This window comes from Chenopodium album, chromosome 15 (assembly GCF_948465745.1).
Source record: "Chenopodium album chromosome 15, dcCheAlbu1.1, whole genome shotgun sequence".
In the NCBI taxonomy this organism is placed as follows: Eukaryota; Viridiplantae; Streptophyta; class Magnoliopsida; order Caryophyllales; family Amaranthaceae; genus Chenopodium; species Chenopodium album.
The window spans coordinates 29,849,832-29,863,556 of record NC_137848.1 but is presented as its reverse complement, the minus strand read 5'-3'; the positions used below and the strand labels follow the sequence as shown (position 1 = coordinate 29,863,556).

At 34.9% G+C, this 13,725-nt stretch overlaps 1 protein-coding gene across 1 annotated transcript in view; it reads right to left on the bottom strand.

The window, feature by feature from the left end:
• The window catches only part of LOC145583080 (uncharacterized), a 38,620-nt gene that overhangs the window by 3,997 nt on the left and 20,898 nt on the right, over positions 1-13,725 (bottom strand). Inside the window, exons 32-55 of the mRNA XM_081640207.1 lie at positions 10,927-13,567; positions 10,496-10,621; positions 10,224-10,358; positions 9,938-10,039; positions 9,355-9,465; positions 9,071-9,184; positions 8,561-8,674; positions 8,060-8,173; positions 7,313-7,426; positions 6,903-7,016; positions 6,244-6,438; positions 5,681-5,794; positions 5,168-5,281; positions 4,620-4,733; positions 4,122-4,235; positions 3,618-3,740; positions 3,087-3,200; positions 2,549-2,662; positions 2,021-2,134; positions 1,744-1,857; positions 1,458-1,580; positions 1,181-1,294; positions 910-1,023; positions 632-745 (exon numbers count right to left, since the gene is read on the bottom strand). Coding sequence (XP_081496333.1) covers positions 632-745; positions 910-1,023; positions 1,181-1,294; positions 1,458-1,580; positions 1,744-1,857; positions 2,021-2,134; positions 2,549-2,662; positions 3,087-3,200; positions 3,618-3,740; positions 4,122-4,235; positions 4,620-4,733; positions 5,168-5,281; positions 5,681-5,794; positions 6,244-6,438; positions 6,903-7,016; positions 7,313-7,426; positions 8,060-8,173; positions 8,561-8,674; positions 9,071-9,184; positions 9,355-9,465; positions 9,938-10,039; positions 10,224-10,358; positions 10,496-10,621; positions 10,927-13,567 — 5,380 coding nt within the window. The remainder of the gene's footprint in view (positions 1-631; positions 746-909; positions 1,024-1,180; positions 1,295-1,457; positions 1,581-1,743; positions 1,858-2,020; positions 2,135-2,548; positions 2,663-3,086; positions 3,201-3,617; positions 3,741-4,121; positions 4,236-4,619; positions 4,734-5,167; positions 5,282-5,680; positions 5,795-6,243; positions 6,439-6,902; positions 7,017-7,312; positions 7,427-8,059; positions 8,174-8,560; positions 8,675-9,070; positions 9,185-9,354; positions 9,466-9,937; positions 10,040-10,223; positions 10,359-10,495; positions 10,622-10,926; positions 13,568-13,725) is intronic.

Here is a 13,725-nt window from a genome sequence, read left to right as displayed (position 1 = left end):
TCACTCTATAAAAATCATAGCATCTGTGCTTGTTTTTTTAACAATAAATTTCAGCTTAATCTTATTGATGATTACAACATTCAATTGCACAAAATTAGTGAGTTGTATTGAGATACAAGAGTTGATTTGAGAGTGGATAAGGTAGCCCACTAAGCTAGCCGTAGACATTTTGATGAAATTAAAAATTATGCTTGCTCGTACATCTAATTTATAGATTATGCACAATATTAGTGCTCATCGTTTATCATGCTTTTTTCGTCCAATCAGAATATATCAACATTTTTTTAAAAAAATTATGCATATTCTATGTAAACATTATGCACATTCGACTATGAGAATATGCACATATGATTATTTCATTGCCAGACTAGTACTTGTTTTATAGGTGCTGAGTTATAATTTGTGCATATTCTAAATTGTTGAACTTACCATTACATTCTTCTTTCGACTCCAAACCTAGATGCCTTATTAAAAATAAGTGAATGAAAAATTAGATGCCTTTTTAAACACTGCAATGATGTTAGAGCAAGATAAACCAACCAAGTGTTGCCAAAAGCAACATGAAAGTGATACATATTGCCTCAAGTGTAGAGTGTATTTTTAGTTCGTGTAACTAAATTGTTGAACTTACCATTACATTCTTCTTTCAACTCCAAACCTGAAGCAGCCACAGATTCAAAACCGTCAGTATGAGAAGCTGTAGGAGCATCAACACCATCAAGTTCGGCATTGCCACCATCAGGGCCTGAAAAAAAAAAAATTTACTCCAATTCTATTATGCCTTATAAAAAAATCAAATTTCAAGTTAAATTAAAAGCTTATCATTAGTTTTACTTCTTATTTACCATCCTAGTAGTCTCAAGTATAGAATGTATATTTAGTGTCGTGTAACTAAATTGTTGAACTTACCATTACATTCTTCCTTCGACTCCAAACCTGATGCAGCCACAGATTCAAAACAATCAGCATGAGAAGCTGTAGGAGCATCAACACTATCAAGTTCAGCATTGCCACCATCAGGGCCTGAAAAAGAAAAAATTCACTCCAATTCTATTATGCCTTGTAAAAAATTCGAATTAAATTAAAAGCTTATTGTTAGTTTTACTTCTCATTTACCATCCTAGTAGTCTCAAGTATAGAATGTATTTTTAGTGTCGTGTAACTAAATTGTTGAACTTACCATTACATTCTTCTTTCGACTCCAAACCTGATGCAGCCACAGATTCAAAACCGTCAGCATGAGAAGCTGTAGGAGCATCAACACCATCAAGTTCAGCAGTGCCGCCATCAGGTCCTGAAAAAGAAAAATTACTCCAATTCTATTATGCCTTATAAAAAAAATCGATTTTCAAGTAAAATTAAAAGCTTATCATTAGTTTTACTTCTCATTTACCATCCTAGTAGTCTCAAGTAAATAGTTTATTTTAAATGTCATGTAACTAAATTGTTGAACTTACCATTACATTCTTCTTTCGACTCCAAACCTGATGCACCCACAGATTCAAAACCGTCAGCATGAGAAGCATGAGAAGCTGTAGGAGCATCAACACCATCAAGTTCAGCAGTGCCGCCATCAGGTCCTGAAAAAGAAAAATTACTCCAATTCTATAATGCCTTATAAAAAAAATCGATTTTCAAGTAAAATTAAAAGCTTATCATTAGTTTTACTTCTCATTTACCATCCTAGTAGTCTCAAGTAAATAGTATATTTTAAATGTCATGTAACTAAATTGTTGAACTTACCATTAAATTCTTCTTTCGACTCCAAACCTGATGCAGCCACAGATTCAAAACCGTCAGCATGAGAAGCTGTAGGAGCATCAACACCATCAAGTTCAGCAGTGCCGCCATCAGGTCCTGAAAAAGAAAAATTACTCCAATTCTATAATGCCTTATAAAAAAAATCGATTTTCAAGTAAAATTAAAAGCTTATCATTAGTTTTACTTCTCATTTACCATCCTAGTAGTCTCAAGTAAATAGTATATTTTAAATGTCATGTAACTAAATTGTTGAACTTACCATTAAATTCTTCTTTCGACTCCAAACCTGATGCAGCCACAGATTCAAAACCGTCAGCATGAGAAGCTGTAGGAGCATCAACACCATCAAGTTCAGCATTGCCACCATCTGGGCCTGAAAAAGAAATATTACTCCAATTCTATTATGCCTTATAAAAAACTCGATTTTGAAGTTAAATTAAAAGCTTATCATTAGTTTTACTTCTTATTTACCATCCTAGTAGTCTCTCTTGTTCTTAACATTCTTACTTCCGTTAGACAATCGAAAATCTCAATACTCTACAATTAAGTCTGATCCTTTACCGCCTTTTGGCGACATACTTAAAAGAGTGGCACTTAATTTTTTGTATGAAAAATAAATAAATCTAAATTAATATATATATATATATATATATATATATATATATATATATATATATATATATATATATATATATATAATGTTGCCAAAATCAACATGAAAGTGATATGGGGGCTTCATGAAGTATAGTGTATTTTCAGTGATGTGCAACTAAATTGTTAAACTTACCATGACACTCATCTTTCGAATCCAATTTTGAAGCCGTCACAGTTTTACAACCAACTATATGAGACATTGGGGGAGCATCAACATCATGAAGTTCAGGATTGCCACCATCAGGTCCTGCAGAAATGAAAGACAAATTACTCCACTTCTACTATGGCTATCCCAAATAAATAAATGAAAAAAAAAAAATAATAACAATAATTTAATAAATAAAAAATAAAGTCTAGTTGATGTAACTTATCATTACATTCCCATCTCAGTTCTTAACTCTCTTCTATCTGTCTAACTCTCAATAACTAAATTTTTACTATACAGATAAGTCTAATACTCCCTTTTTGCAACACAATGAATCCAAAAAAAAAAATTGTGACAGAAGAGCTGAGCGCCTTTTTAAACAATGTTGTGATTGTAGTAATTTCAAAGCATTATAAACCAACACAGGGCTGCCAAATACAACATGAAAGTGATATGCACTGCCTCGGCTCCTCAAACAGTTACATAACATAATGTCAATGATGCGTAAATATATTATTGAGCTTACCACGACGATCTTCTGTTGACTCCGAACCTGAAACAGCCACAGTTTCATGAATAAAAATCTGAGAAACCGTAGGAGAATTAACATCATGAAGTTTAGCATTTTCGCCATCAGGTACTGCAAATACGAAATACAAATTTCTTAACTTCTACTACGGCTTACCAAAATTTAACATTAATTAAAGTTTTAACTTATCATTACTTTCTTATATTTTATCTTAATAATCTCTTTTATTCATAGCTCTCTATTACATTTGTATATACCTCTCAATCATTCATTTTTCTCTCTAATTTAAGTCAGATCCATCAGCGCCTATTTAAAAAAGAAAAATATATCATGACAGAAGTGGGCACTGTTTTTTAAGAATGCTGTAGTTGTGTTAACTTCAAAGCATTATAAACCAACAAACACAGGCTGGCCAAACAAAACATGAAAGTGATATGTACTGCAAGACTGCAAGTCTGCAACAACTCATCAATCATAAGAGTTATAGACTGTAATTTCGATGATGCGTAACTATATAGTTGAACTTACCACGACAATCTTCTGTCGCCTCCAAACTTGAAGCTACCACAGTTTCATGACCTACAACATGAGAAGCCATAGGAACATCAACATCATCAAGTTCAGCATTGCCATCAACAGATCCTGCAATAACTAATGAGAAATTTCCCCACAACTATTACACCTTTAAGAAAATTTACATTAGTTAAAGAATTTATTTATCATTACTTTCGTATATTTTATCCTAGTATTCTCTTTTACATTTGTACACCTCTCAATCACTCATATTTTACTCTACGCTCAAGTATGATCCTTCAGCGCCATTTAAAAAAAAAATTAAAAAAAAAAAATCGTGACAGTAAAACTGTGTGCCTTTTTAAATAATGCGGTGATTGTGTTAATTTCAAACCATTCTAAACCAACCAGTACAGGATTGCCAACAAAACACGAAAGTGATATGTACTGCCTCAACTCCTCAAACACAGAGTTATAGACTGTAATTTAGATGACACGTAAATATATTGTTGAGTTTACCATGACAATCTTCTGTCATCTCCAAACTTGAAGCTGCCACAGTTTCATGGCTGACAACATGAGAAGCCATCGGAGCATCAACATCATCAAGTTCAGCATTGCCACCAACAGGTCCTGCAAAAAAGCAAATGACACATTTCCCCACTTCTATTACAGTTTCCAAAATTTTACATTAATTTAAGTATTTACTTAATAATATTTTATACCAGTAATCTAATTAATTCATATCTCTATCTTACATGTGTATACCTCTCAATCACTCATTTTTTAATCAACAGTTAAGTCTGATCCTTCAGTGAATTTTTTTTAAAAAAGATTGTGACAGAAAAACTGTGCTATTTTTAAACAATGCTGTGATTATGGTAAATTCAAAGCATTATAAAACAACCAACACAGGGCAGCCAAACGCTATATAAAATGATATGTATTGCCCAACACCTTAAATATAGAGTTATGGACTATAATTTCTGTGATGCGTAAATATATTGTTGAACTAACCACAACAATCTTCTGTCGATTCTAAATTTGAAGCTGCCACATTTTCATGACTAACAACATGAGAAGCTGTAGGAGCATCAACATCATCAAGCTCAGTTTTGCCACCATCAGGTCCTGCAGAAGCAAATTACCAATTTGTCCACTTCTATTACAAATACATTTTACATTGCTTAAAGTATTTAATTATCATTACATTTGTATATTTTATCCCATTAATCTCTTTTACTCATAGCTCTATCTTACGTGTTTTTATGTGTATACCTCTTAATTACTTATTTTTGACTCTACAGTTAAGTCTTGTCCTTCAGCACCTTTAACAAAAAAAAAAAAAAAAAAAAAAAAAAAAAAAAAAAAAAAAAAAAATTGTGACAGAAAAACTGTCCGCCGTTATAAACAATGCTGTAATTGTTGTAATTTCAAAGCATTATAAACCAACTGACACAGGGTTGCCAAAGGCAACATGAAAGTGATATGTACTGCCTCAACTCCTTAATTATAGAGTTATAGACTGTATTTTCAATGATGCATAAATCTATAATTGAACTTACCACAACAATCTTCTGTCGACTTCAAATGTGAAGCTGTAACAGTTTCATGACTGACAACATGAGAAGTTATAGGAACATCAACATAGTCAAGATCAGCATTACCGCCAGCAGGTCCTGCAAAAACGAATGATAAATGTCTCTACTTCTATAAAGGATTTCGAAAATAATATAAAATGTTAAAATATATAGTTATCATTACTTTCTTAAAATTTAACCCAGTAATCTCTTTTATTCATCGCATTGTCTTCCACCTGTATATCTCTAAATAACTCACTTTTTACTCGACAGTTATGTCTGATCCTTAAGCGTTTACAAAAAAAATATAAAAAAAATAAAAACAAAAAAAAAATGTGACGGAAAAACAATGCACCTTTATAAAAAATAAAGTTCTATGATTGTGGTAATTACAAAGCATTACAAACCAACTAGTTGATATGCACTGCCATAAGCCCATAACTCCTCAAAAAATAGATTGTATATTCAGTGATGCATAATTTAAATTGTTGAACTTACTGTGACACTCTTCTGTCACCTCCAAACTTGAAGTTGCCGCAGATTCAAAACTGACAACATGAGAAAGTGTAGAAGCATCAACATTATTTAGTTCACCATGGCCACCATCAGGTCCTGCAAAATAGAAAGAAAAATTACTCCCCTTCACTAATGGCTTTCAAAAAATATAATAATCATATTAATTACCATTAACTTAAAGTTTCAAATCGTCATTACTTTTACATCTCATATTTTATCCCAGTAATTACTTTCTTTCATTTCACTCTCTTACTTCTAATTATTTCTTAATTAATCAACATTTTACGACACAGTTGAGTAAGTTCCTTAAGTGCCTTTATGCAACTAATCATACGGAGTGAAACTTAACTAAAAAATTAAAAATTAAAGAAATTAAATAAATAAATAAACAATGAAGAAAAGCTGTGCACTCTTAAAAAAATGCTGTGATAGTTATACAACCGACAAAGGGTTGCCAAAAGAAACATGAAAGAGATTATTGACTGCCTCAACTCCTCAAATATAGACTGTATATTAGAGATGTGTATCTTGATATTTGAACTTACTACAAGAGCCTTCAGCCGACTCCAAACTTGAACCTGCCTTAGTTTCAAAACCGACAATATGAGATGTTGTAGGAGCAACAACACCATCAAGTTCAGAATTATCACCATCAGGTCCTGCCTTACTTTCAAAACCGACAATATGAGATGTTGTAGGAGCAACACCACCATCAAGTTCAGAATTATCACCATCAGGTCCTGCAAAAAGAAAAGACAATTACTCCACTTCTTTTATGGCTTTCCTTACCTTCAAGTTAAAGTAAATATTATCATCTCTTTTACATCCCATATTTTATCCCAGTAATTTCTTTTTTTCACAACCCTCTCGCACTTCTGTTTATTTCTCAATTAATTAATGTTTTAGTTTTAGTATATAGTTAAGTCTGATACTTCTATGACTTTTTGCAACTCGTTGCAAAGAGTGAAACTTGATTTTTTTAAGAATAAAATATTAACTATAAAATAAAGCAATAAACAGTGAAAGAAAAGCTGTGCACCTTTTAAAACAATACTGTGATAGTTGCAATTTCAGAGTATTATATACCAACCGACAAAGTGTAGCCAAAAGCAACATGAAAGTGATAAGTACTGCCTCCACACCTCAACTATAGAGTAATAGACTTTACTTTAAATTACACCTATATATATATTGAGGAACTTACCATGACAAATTTCGGTTGTCTCCAAACTTGGAGCTATCACAGTTTCATGACAGACAACATGGGAAGCTGTAGGAGCATCAACATCATTAAGCTCATCATTGACAACATCAGGTCCTGCAAATACGAACAACAAATTTCTCCACTTTTAATATACCTTTCCTAAATTTTATATACTTATCATTACTTTCTGATATATTATTCCAATATTATCTTTCATTCATATAACTCTCTTACATCTGTATACCTCTTATCACTTAATTTTTAAACAATGCTGTAGTAGTGGTTATTTCAAAGCATTATAAACAAACAAATTGATGCCAAAAACAACATGAAAGTGATATGGATTACCTCAACTCCTCAAACTATAGAGAGCATTTTCAATGATGCATATTTAAAATTGTTGAACTTACTATGACACTCATCTGTCGCCTCAAAACTTGAAGCTGCCACTGTTTGTATACCGACATCATGAGAAGTTGTAGGAGCATCGACATCACGAAGTTCAGCATTGCCACCATCAGGTCCTGCAAAAAAGAAACACAAATTTACTCCACTTCTCTTATGGTATTCCAAAATATAAAACAAGTAATAATAATTACCTTCAAGTTAAAGTACACAATTGTCATTAATTTTCCATCCCAAAAATTTATCCCAATGATTTCTTTCTTTCATAACACTCTTTTACTTTTGTTTATTTTTCAATGAGTTATGTATGGTCCAACATCGCCTTTTTGCAACTCATTGCAGAGAATGAAACAGCGAAAAAAAATATAAACAGTGAATAAAAGCAGTGTGCCTTTTAAAACAATGATGTGATAGTTTAAAATCTTACAATTTACTATATAACTCTCTTCTGTTTATTTCTCAATTAATCAGTGTTTTACTATATAGTTAAGTCCGGTCTTCCAGAGCCTTTCAGCGATTCATTGAAGAGAGTGAAACTTAACTTTTTAAAAAAAATATATATTAAAATATAAACAGTAAAAAAATGAATTAAAATTTAAAACAATGCAGTAATAGTTGCAATTTAAGAGTATTATATACCAACTGACATGGGGTTGCCAAAAGCCACATGAAAGTAATATGTACAGCCTAAACTCGTCAAATATAGTCATAGACTGTAATTTCAAAATGCGTAACTATATTGTTGAACTCACCACGACAATCTTCTGTCGTCTCCAAACTTGAAGCTACCACAGTATCATGACTCGCAACATGAGAATCCGTAGGAGCATCAACATCATCAAGTTCAGCATTGCCGCCATCAGGTACTGCAAAAACGAATGACAAATTTCCCCAGTTCTATTACGACTTTCAGAAATTTACATTAGTTAAAGCATTATTTATCATTATTTTCTTATATTGTATCGTAGTAATCTCTTTTATTCATAGCTCTCTCTTACATTTGTAAACCTCTCAATCACTCATTTTTTACTCTACACTTAAGTTTGATCCTTCAGCGGCTTTAAAAAGAATTGTGCAGAAAATACTGTGCGCCTTTTTAAACAATGCTGTGATTGTGTTGATATCAAAGCATTCTAAACCAACCTACACAGGGTTGCCAACACAACATAAAAGTGATATGACTGCCACAAGTCCTCAAACATAGAGTTATAGACTGTAATTTAAATAACGTGTAAATATACAGTTGAACTTACCACGACAATCTTCTGTCGTCTCCAAACTTGAAGCTGACACAGTTTCATGACTGACAACATGAGAAGCCATAGGAGCATCAACATCATCAAGTTCAGCATTGCCACCATCAGGTCCTGCAAAAACAAATGACAAATTTCTCCACTTCTATTACGGCTTCCAAAATTTTACAGTAGTTTAAGTATTTACTTATCGTTACTTTCTTATATTGTATACCAGTAATCTCTTTTATTTATAGCTCTCTCTTACATGTGTATTGCTCTTAGGCTCTTAATCACTCATTTTATAATTTACAGTTAAGTCTGATTCTTCAGTGACTTTTTTAAAAAGAAATATTGCGACAGAACAACTGTACGCTTTTTTAAACAATGCTGTGATTGTGGTAATTTCAAAGCATTATAAAACAACCGACACAGGGTAACCAAAGCAATATAAAGGGATATGTATTGCCTCAACACCTCAAACGGAGTTATAGACTATAATTTTAATTATACATATATTGTTGAACTAACCGCGATAATCTTCTGTCGATTCCAAATTTGAAGCTGCCACATTTTCATGACTGACAACATGAGAAGCCGTAGGAGCATCAACATCATCAAGCTCAGCTTTGCCGCCATCAGGTACTGCAAAAGCGAATGACAAATTTCAAAAGCATCAACATCAGCAAGTTCAGCATTACCTTTTTAAACAATGCTGTGATTGTGGTAAATCCAAAGCATTATAAACCAACCAATAGATGCCAAAAACTACAACAAAGTGATATGGACTGCATAATTAAAATTGTTGCACTTACTGTGACACTCTTCCGTCGAATCCAAGCTAGCTGCCGCCGTTTCAAAACTGACAACATGAGAAAGTGTAGGAGCATCAACATTATCAATTTCAGCATTGCCACCATCAGATCCTGCAAAAAAGAAAGACAAATTACTTCACTTCTCTTACGGCTGTCTAAAGTATTGTGACATTTCCATTTAGGCAAGTGTTGCAACTTGCAAGTATTAACAAACGGAGGAAGTATATATATGAAGGATAAGTTCCAATAGAGAACTAATTCTAAAATCAGTTTACCCTTATTCCCTCGTTTACACAATTCGAAACCCTCTAAACTTGTGTTTAACAACCTTTCCTAGTTAGTTTTACTGGGGTCCCGAAGAGCAATACCAGCATCATAGCTATGTTAAAATCACAATTCCCTTGCGTTTTTAGTAAGATATTAGACAATATGGTCAAATTAACATAATTGATTTGCTGGAAACTGCCAGGAGTTGTCATTATTACAGAAAGATCAGCAATTCAGCAATGTCAATCAAAAATTCAAAATAAAGAAAAAAAGATAACAAACCATGTAACAAAATTAAATTGTGCTTTAGACAAACCATGTAATTCTTCTTTATGTTTAGCCAATTCTAAAGGTGATGTTGCTGTAGCATCAGACTCTGGATCACAGACATTATGTTCAGCATTGTCAACTTCAGGCTCTGTAAAGTGAAAACAAAATTACAGAACTATGATGGATCAAAAATACTTTTCTTAATTACAAACTTATTATTAAGGAAAATTAATACATCTGTCCCACTTATAAAGGAATATCTAATATGTATCGTAAATAACATAAGTTGAACAGAAAAGAAAAAACAGTCGAAAATCATGTTCCAGACATACCACAAGATTCCTCCACTTTTAACTTTAGAGTAGGAGCTGCAATAGAGTCCTCCACTTTTAATTCTAAACTAGGAGCTTCCACAGTATGAGATACTTTAGGAGCATCAGCAGCATCAACTTTGGCATCATCAGGCCCTGCAAAATTAGAATAGAAACAGCTAAATCATGCAAAACGCATTGTAGTACTGGCAGAATAATATTGTCACCATTCCAGGCATGAAAAAAAAAACTTTCTTATGAGTTACTTAACGAGTACATGTTTTCAGACATACCATGAGAAGGTTCAGCTTCTTTTGAACTTGATTCCAATGTTGACGCAAACGTAATACCAAAACCTACAACAGTGGAAGCAGTTGGAGATTCAACAGTGCTAATTTCAGCATTACCATCAAGAGATCCTGTCAAACATAAATGCAAATTAAAGAAGCTGCCATACTACCTATATTAAAGCAAAAATAAGTCATGGTATACAAAATTAATAGAGATGGAGTTTTTTGAGCACAAAACCAGCATACCCATCTAAGAAGTGCATCTGATAAAAAATTCTAGTAAGGGCTCCATGAACAAGATAACAAAAAACAACAATCACATCGAATAAGTTCACCTGCTGATGCTCCAGGAATTACAGGAAAAAGAAGAAATCCTTAAAAGTATCTGATTCTCTCTTCCAAACTTTTAAACTCAGGATCAGCATCTGACGTACCTTGAGAACATTGGTCAAGTTTCGATTTTGAAGCAGAATCAATCACCTGGTCCGAGGCCAGGCCAGCAACACATTCAAAAGACATTGCAACAGCATTTTCAGATAGGCAACGTTGAGGTATGTCGAACCCAGGAGGAGCTGAAATTTCTTCTTCTGGCTGACCTATTGTTGCTGCATCAGCCAAATTAGAAGTAGATTCACAAACTATAGGCTTTGTAGAAGAGATACTTCCTTTTCTGGAACCTTCAACTCCCAGCAATTCTGAAGATTCTTCTTTTGTGGCTGTCAGTGCAGTTGATTCCAGAGCCAAGACAACAGAACTTCTTTCTGCATCAGTAATCTTAGATGCACCACGAACACCTCTTTCTGACACCTTCTCCAGTTCAGCATCTGGCACTTCTGATCTTGGGGTGTCAAATCCAGGAGGTGCGGACATTTCCTCATCCAGATTAGGAGCTTGAACACCAGCACTACAGCTGACTTCTGATCTAGAAACATCAACGACTGGCATGAGTACATTTCGAGCAGAACTCTTTTGTAACTCCGAACATTCAACTTTTCCATCTGCATTTTTGTAACTACTCCCAGGAGGATCCACGGCAGGACCAGTTGATTCTAAAGCCAACACAATTACATTTGTTTTACCCTTACATGATACAGGCGGAATATCTGCTGGAGTGCGACATAATGTAATCTCTTCCAACGGGTTAGCATGCCTTGACCCCCGAATACTGGCTTCATTGGATTTAACAAGGGTAGAATCTGGAACATGAGAAGACAGGTTGGGATGCTGGACGGCATCTGTACTATTAGTTAAAGCAATAGATTTGCTACATGCATCTGCCTCTTCCTGTGCAATCTTACTACGAGAATTATTTACTCGCCTACTTCTTGTTGCTATGACTTTGCGGCCACCAGAGCCCCTAGGACTCTTATCAGATTTATTGGATGATAAAGACTGATCACCCGAGTTATCAAGCAACGCTGCACTTTTTTTCTTTCCACGTCGACGTGATGCAGTTTCTCCGGCTTGTGAATTCTGATCTTGTCCTTGGACTTGCAAAGGAACAGATAATTTAGGAGTCTGAAGGGGAATAGCAGAAGTTCCGGGTAGAACAGGACTCGATTGTGAACCAATGCTTGAATGATGCATTGAGCCACTAGTAGAAGTCAAAGGTGCAGAGCCTAGCATGAAACCTGAAACTGGGACAAGAGGAATTACAGGAACTGTTGCAACATCTGAAATCATTCCCATGTTACCAGTTCCAGAATGTTCTGCAACATATGTAACAGCAGAGGTGGACAATGGATCTGTGATTTTCACAGGCTCCTTCAAATTTTTATCTTGAACATCAGGTGCAGCTGGGTCAGTTGGCACAATCCTTACCCGTTTCCTACCCCTTCGTCGGACTGGTTCGATTCCACCGTGAGGCTTCTGACTTTGTCTTCTACCAGGCCTGAGTCCAGTTGAGCTGGTCAGGGCAGTTTCAGAGCTAGGATTAGCAGATTGTGGGTTAATGCTTTGAAGCTCAGCCCCTGATTTCAAACAAGGCTGGCTTCCAATTTTTGGTGATGCGATTGGGCCATCAAAACTCTTGGAAATAGAGACTGGATCACATTTGCTGGCAGCAGAAGCTTCCAAAGGAGCCAATGAAACAGAAGAGGAATCCAATAAATCTAGCTTAGACTGACCACTTGGTTTTGGAGCTTGTACAGCTGCTGATTCTTGGACAGATACATTTTGGTTATGTGAAACGGCAGTAAGTTTGCTTGTTTCTGAATCAGTAAGAGGAGCAACAGTCAATGATAAGGAATCACAAAAAGTCTTCTTAGCTGCAACTTCAGATCCATTTAAATTCTTGACGACAATCCCAGCACGGCCCTTCAAGCATTTGGGATCTGAGCCCTCAGCAAGATGGTAATCTGTGCTAACACTAGCAGTTGCTACATGTGTATCTGAAGCAAGTTTTTCGACAGGTTTAGAATCTTCAACCAGAGAGCCAGTAGGAACAGGGTGTAACACACGAGTAGGTTTCCTCCCCCGCCGCCTAACAGTTTCTACCCCTGAATCCCCTCCAATAGACTTATTGGTTGGCTGCCCCTTTCGACCTTGTCTTTTAGACTGCGATGAAACTAAAGTACCAGCAGGGTTAGACTGAACCCCAGAATCAATAGGTGGCAACGGTGGAACTGCCTCAGAGATGTGAGAAATTGCAACATTCTGATTTTTGTCTGCACTGGTATCTTTAGTGAAACCAGAAGTACCAGGAGTGTCCAGACAACTTGAATTCAACATGATTGAATCTGTTCCTTTTTGTAATTGAATTGCGTGTTGACTAGCTCCAATAGGTGTTGCACTAACTCCCATAGACAGTGAGACATCTGTAGTTGTTCTCCTTGGCCTACCTCTCCCCCGCTTAACAGGTGGTGTGACCTCTTTCTTGATTAGTGGTGAAGATATTAAAGCAGGAGGAGATTGCAGGGTCTGCGTAGATAGCTCTACTTTTCCAGGAGTTTGACTATTGTCTGATGACTGTGAGACATCCATCTTCTCATCCTTTAGCTTGGGAGTTTCAGGAGACTCAGCCTGACAAATCTTTTCAAATTCTTCTTCTGTCCACTGCTCTTCATAAGACCGTACCTGAATAATTATAAAGGCAAACTCAGAGTCAATGTATCAAAATGGGAAATTGACAAATATTTCAATTATACAAGCTCATGCATATCATACAAAAGATGAAAATAAATGCCAAAAGCAAAGGAGGGATTGATAACATGTACTATGCACAAGACCAAATA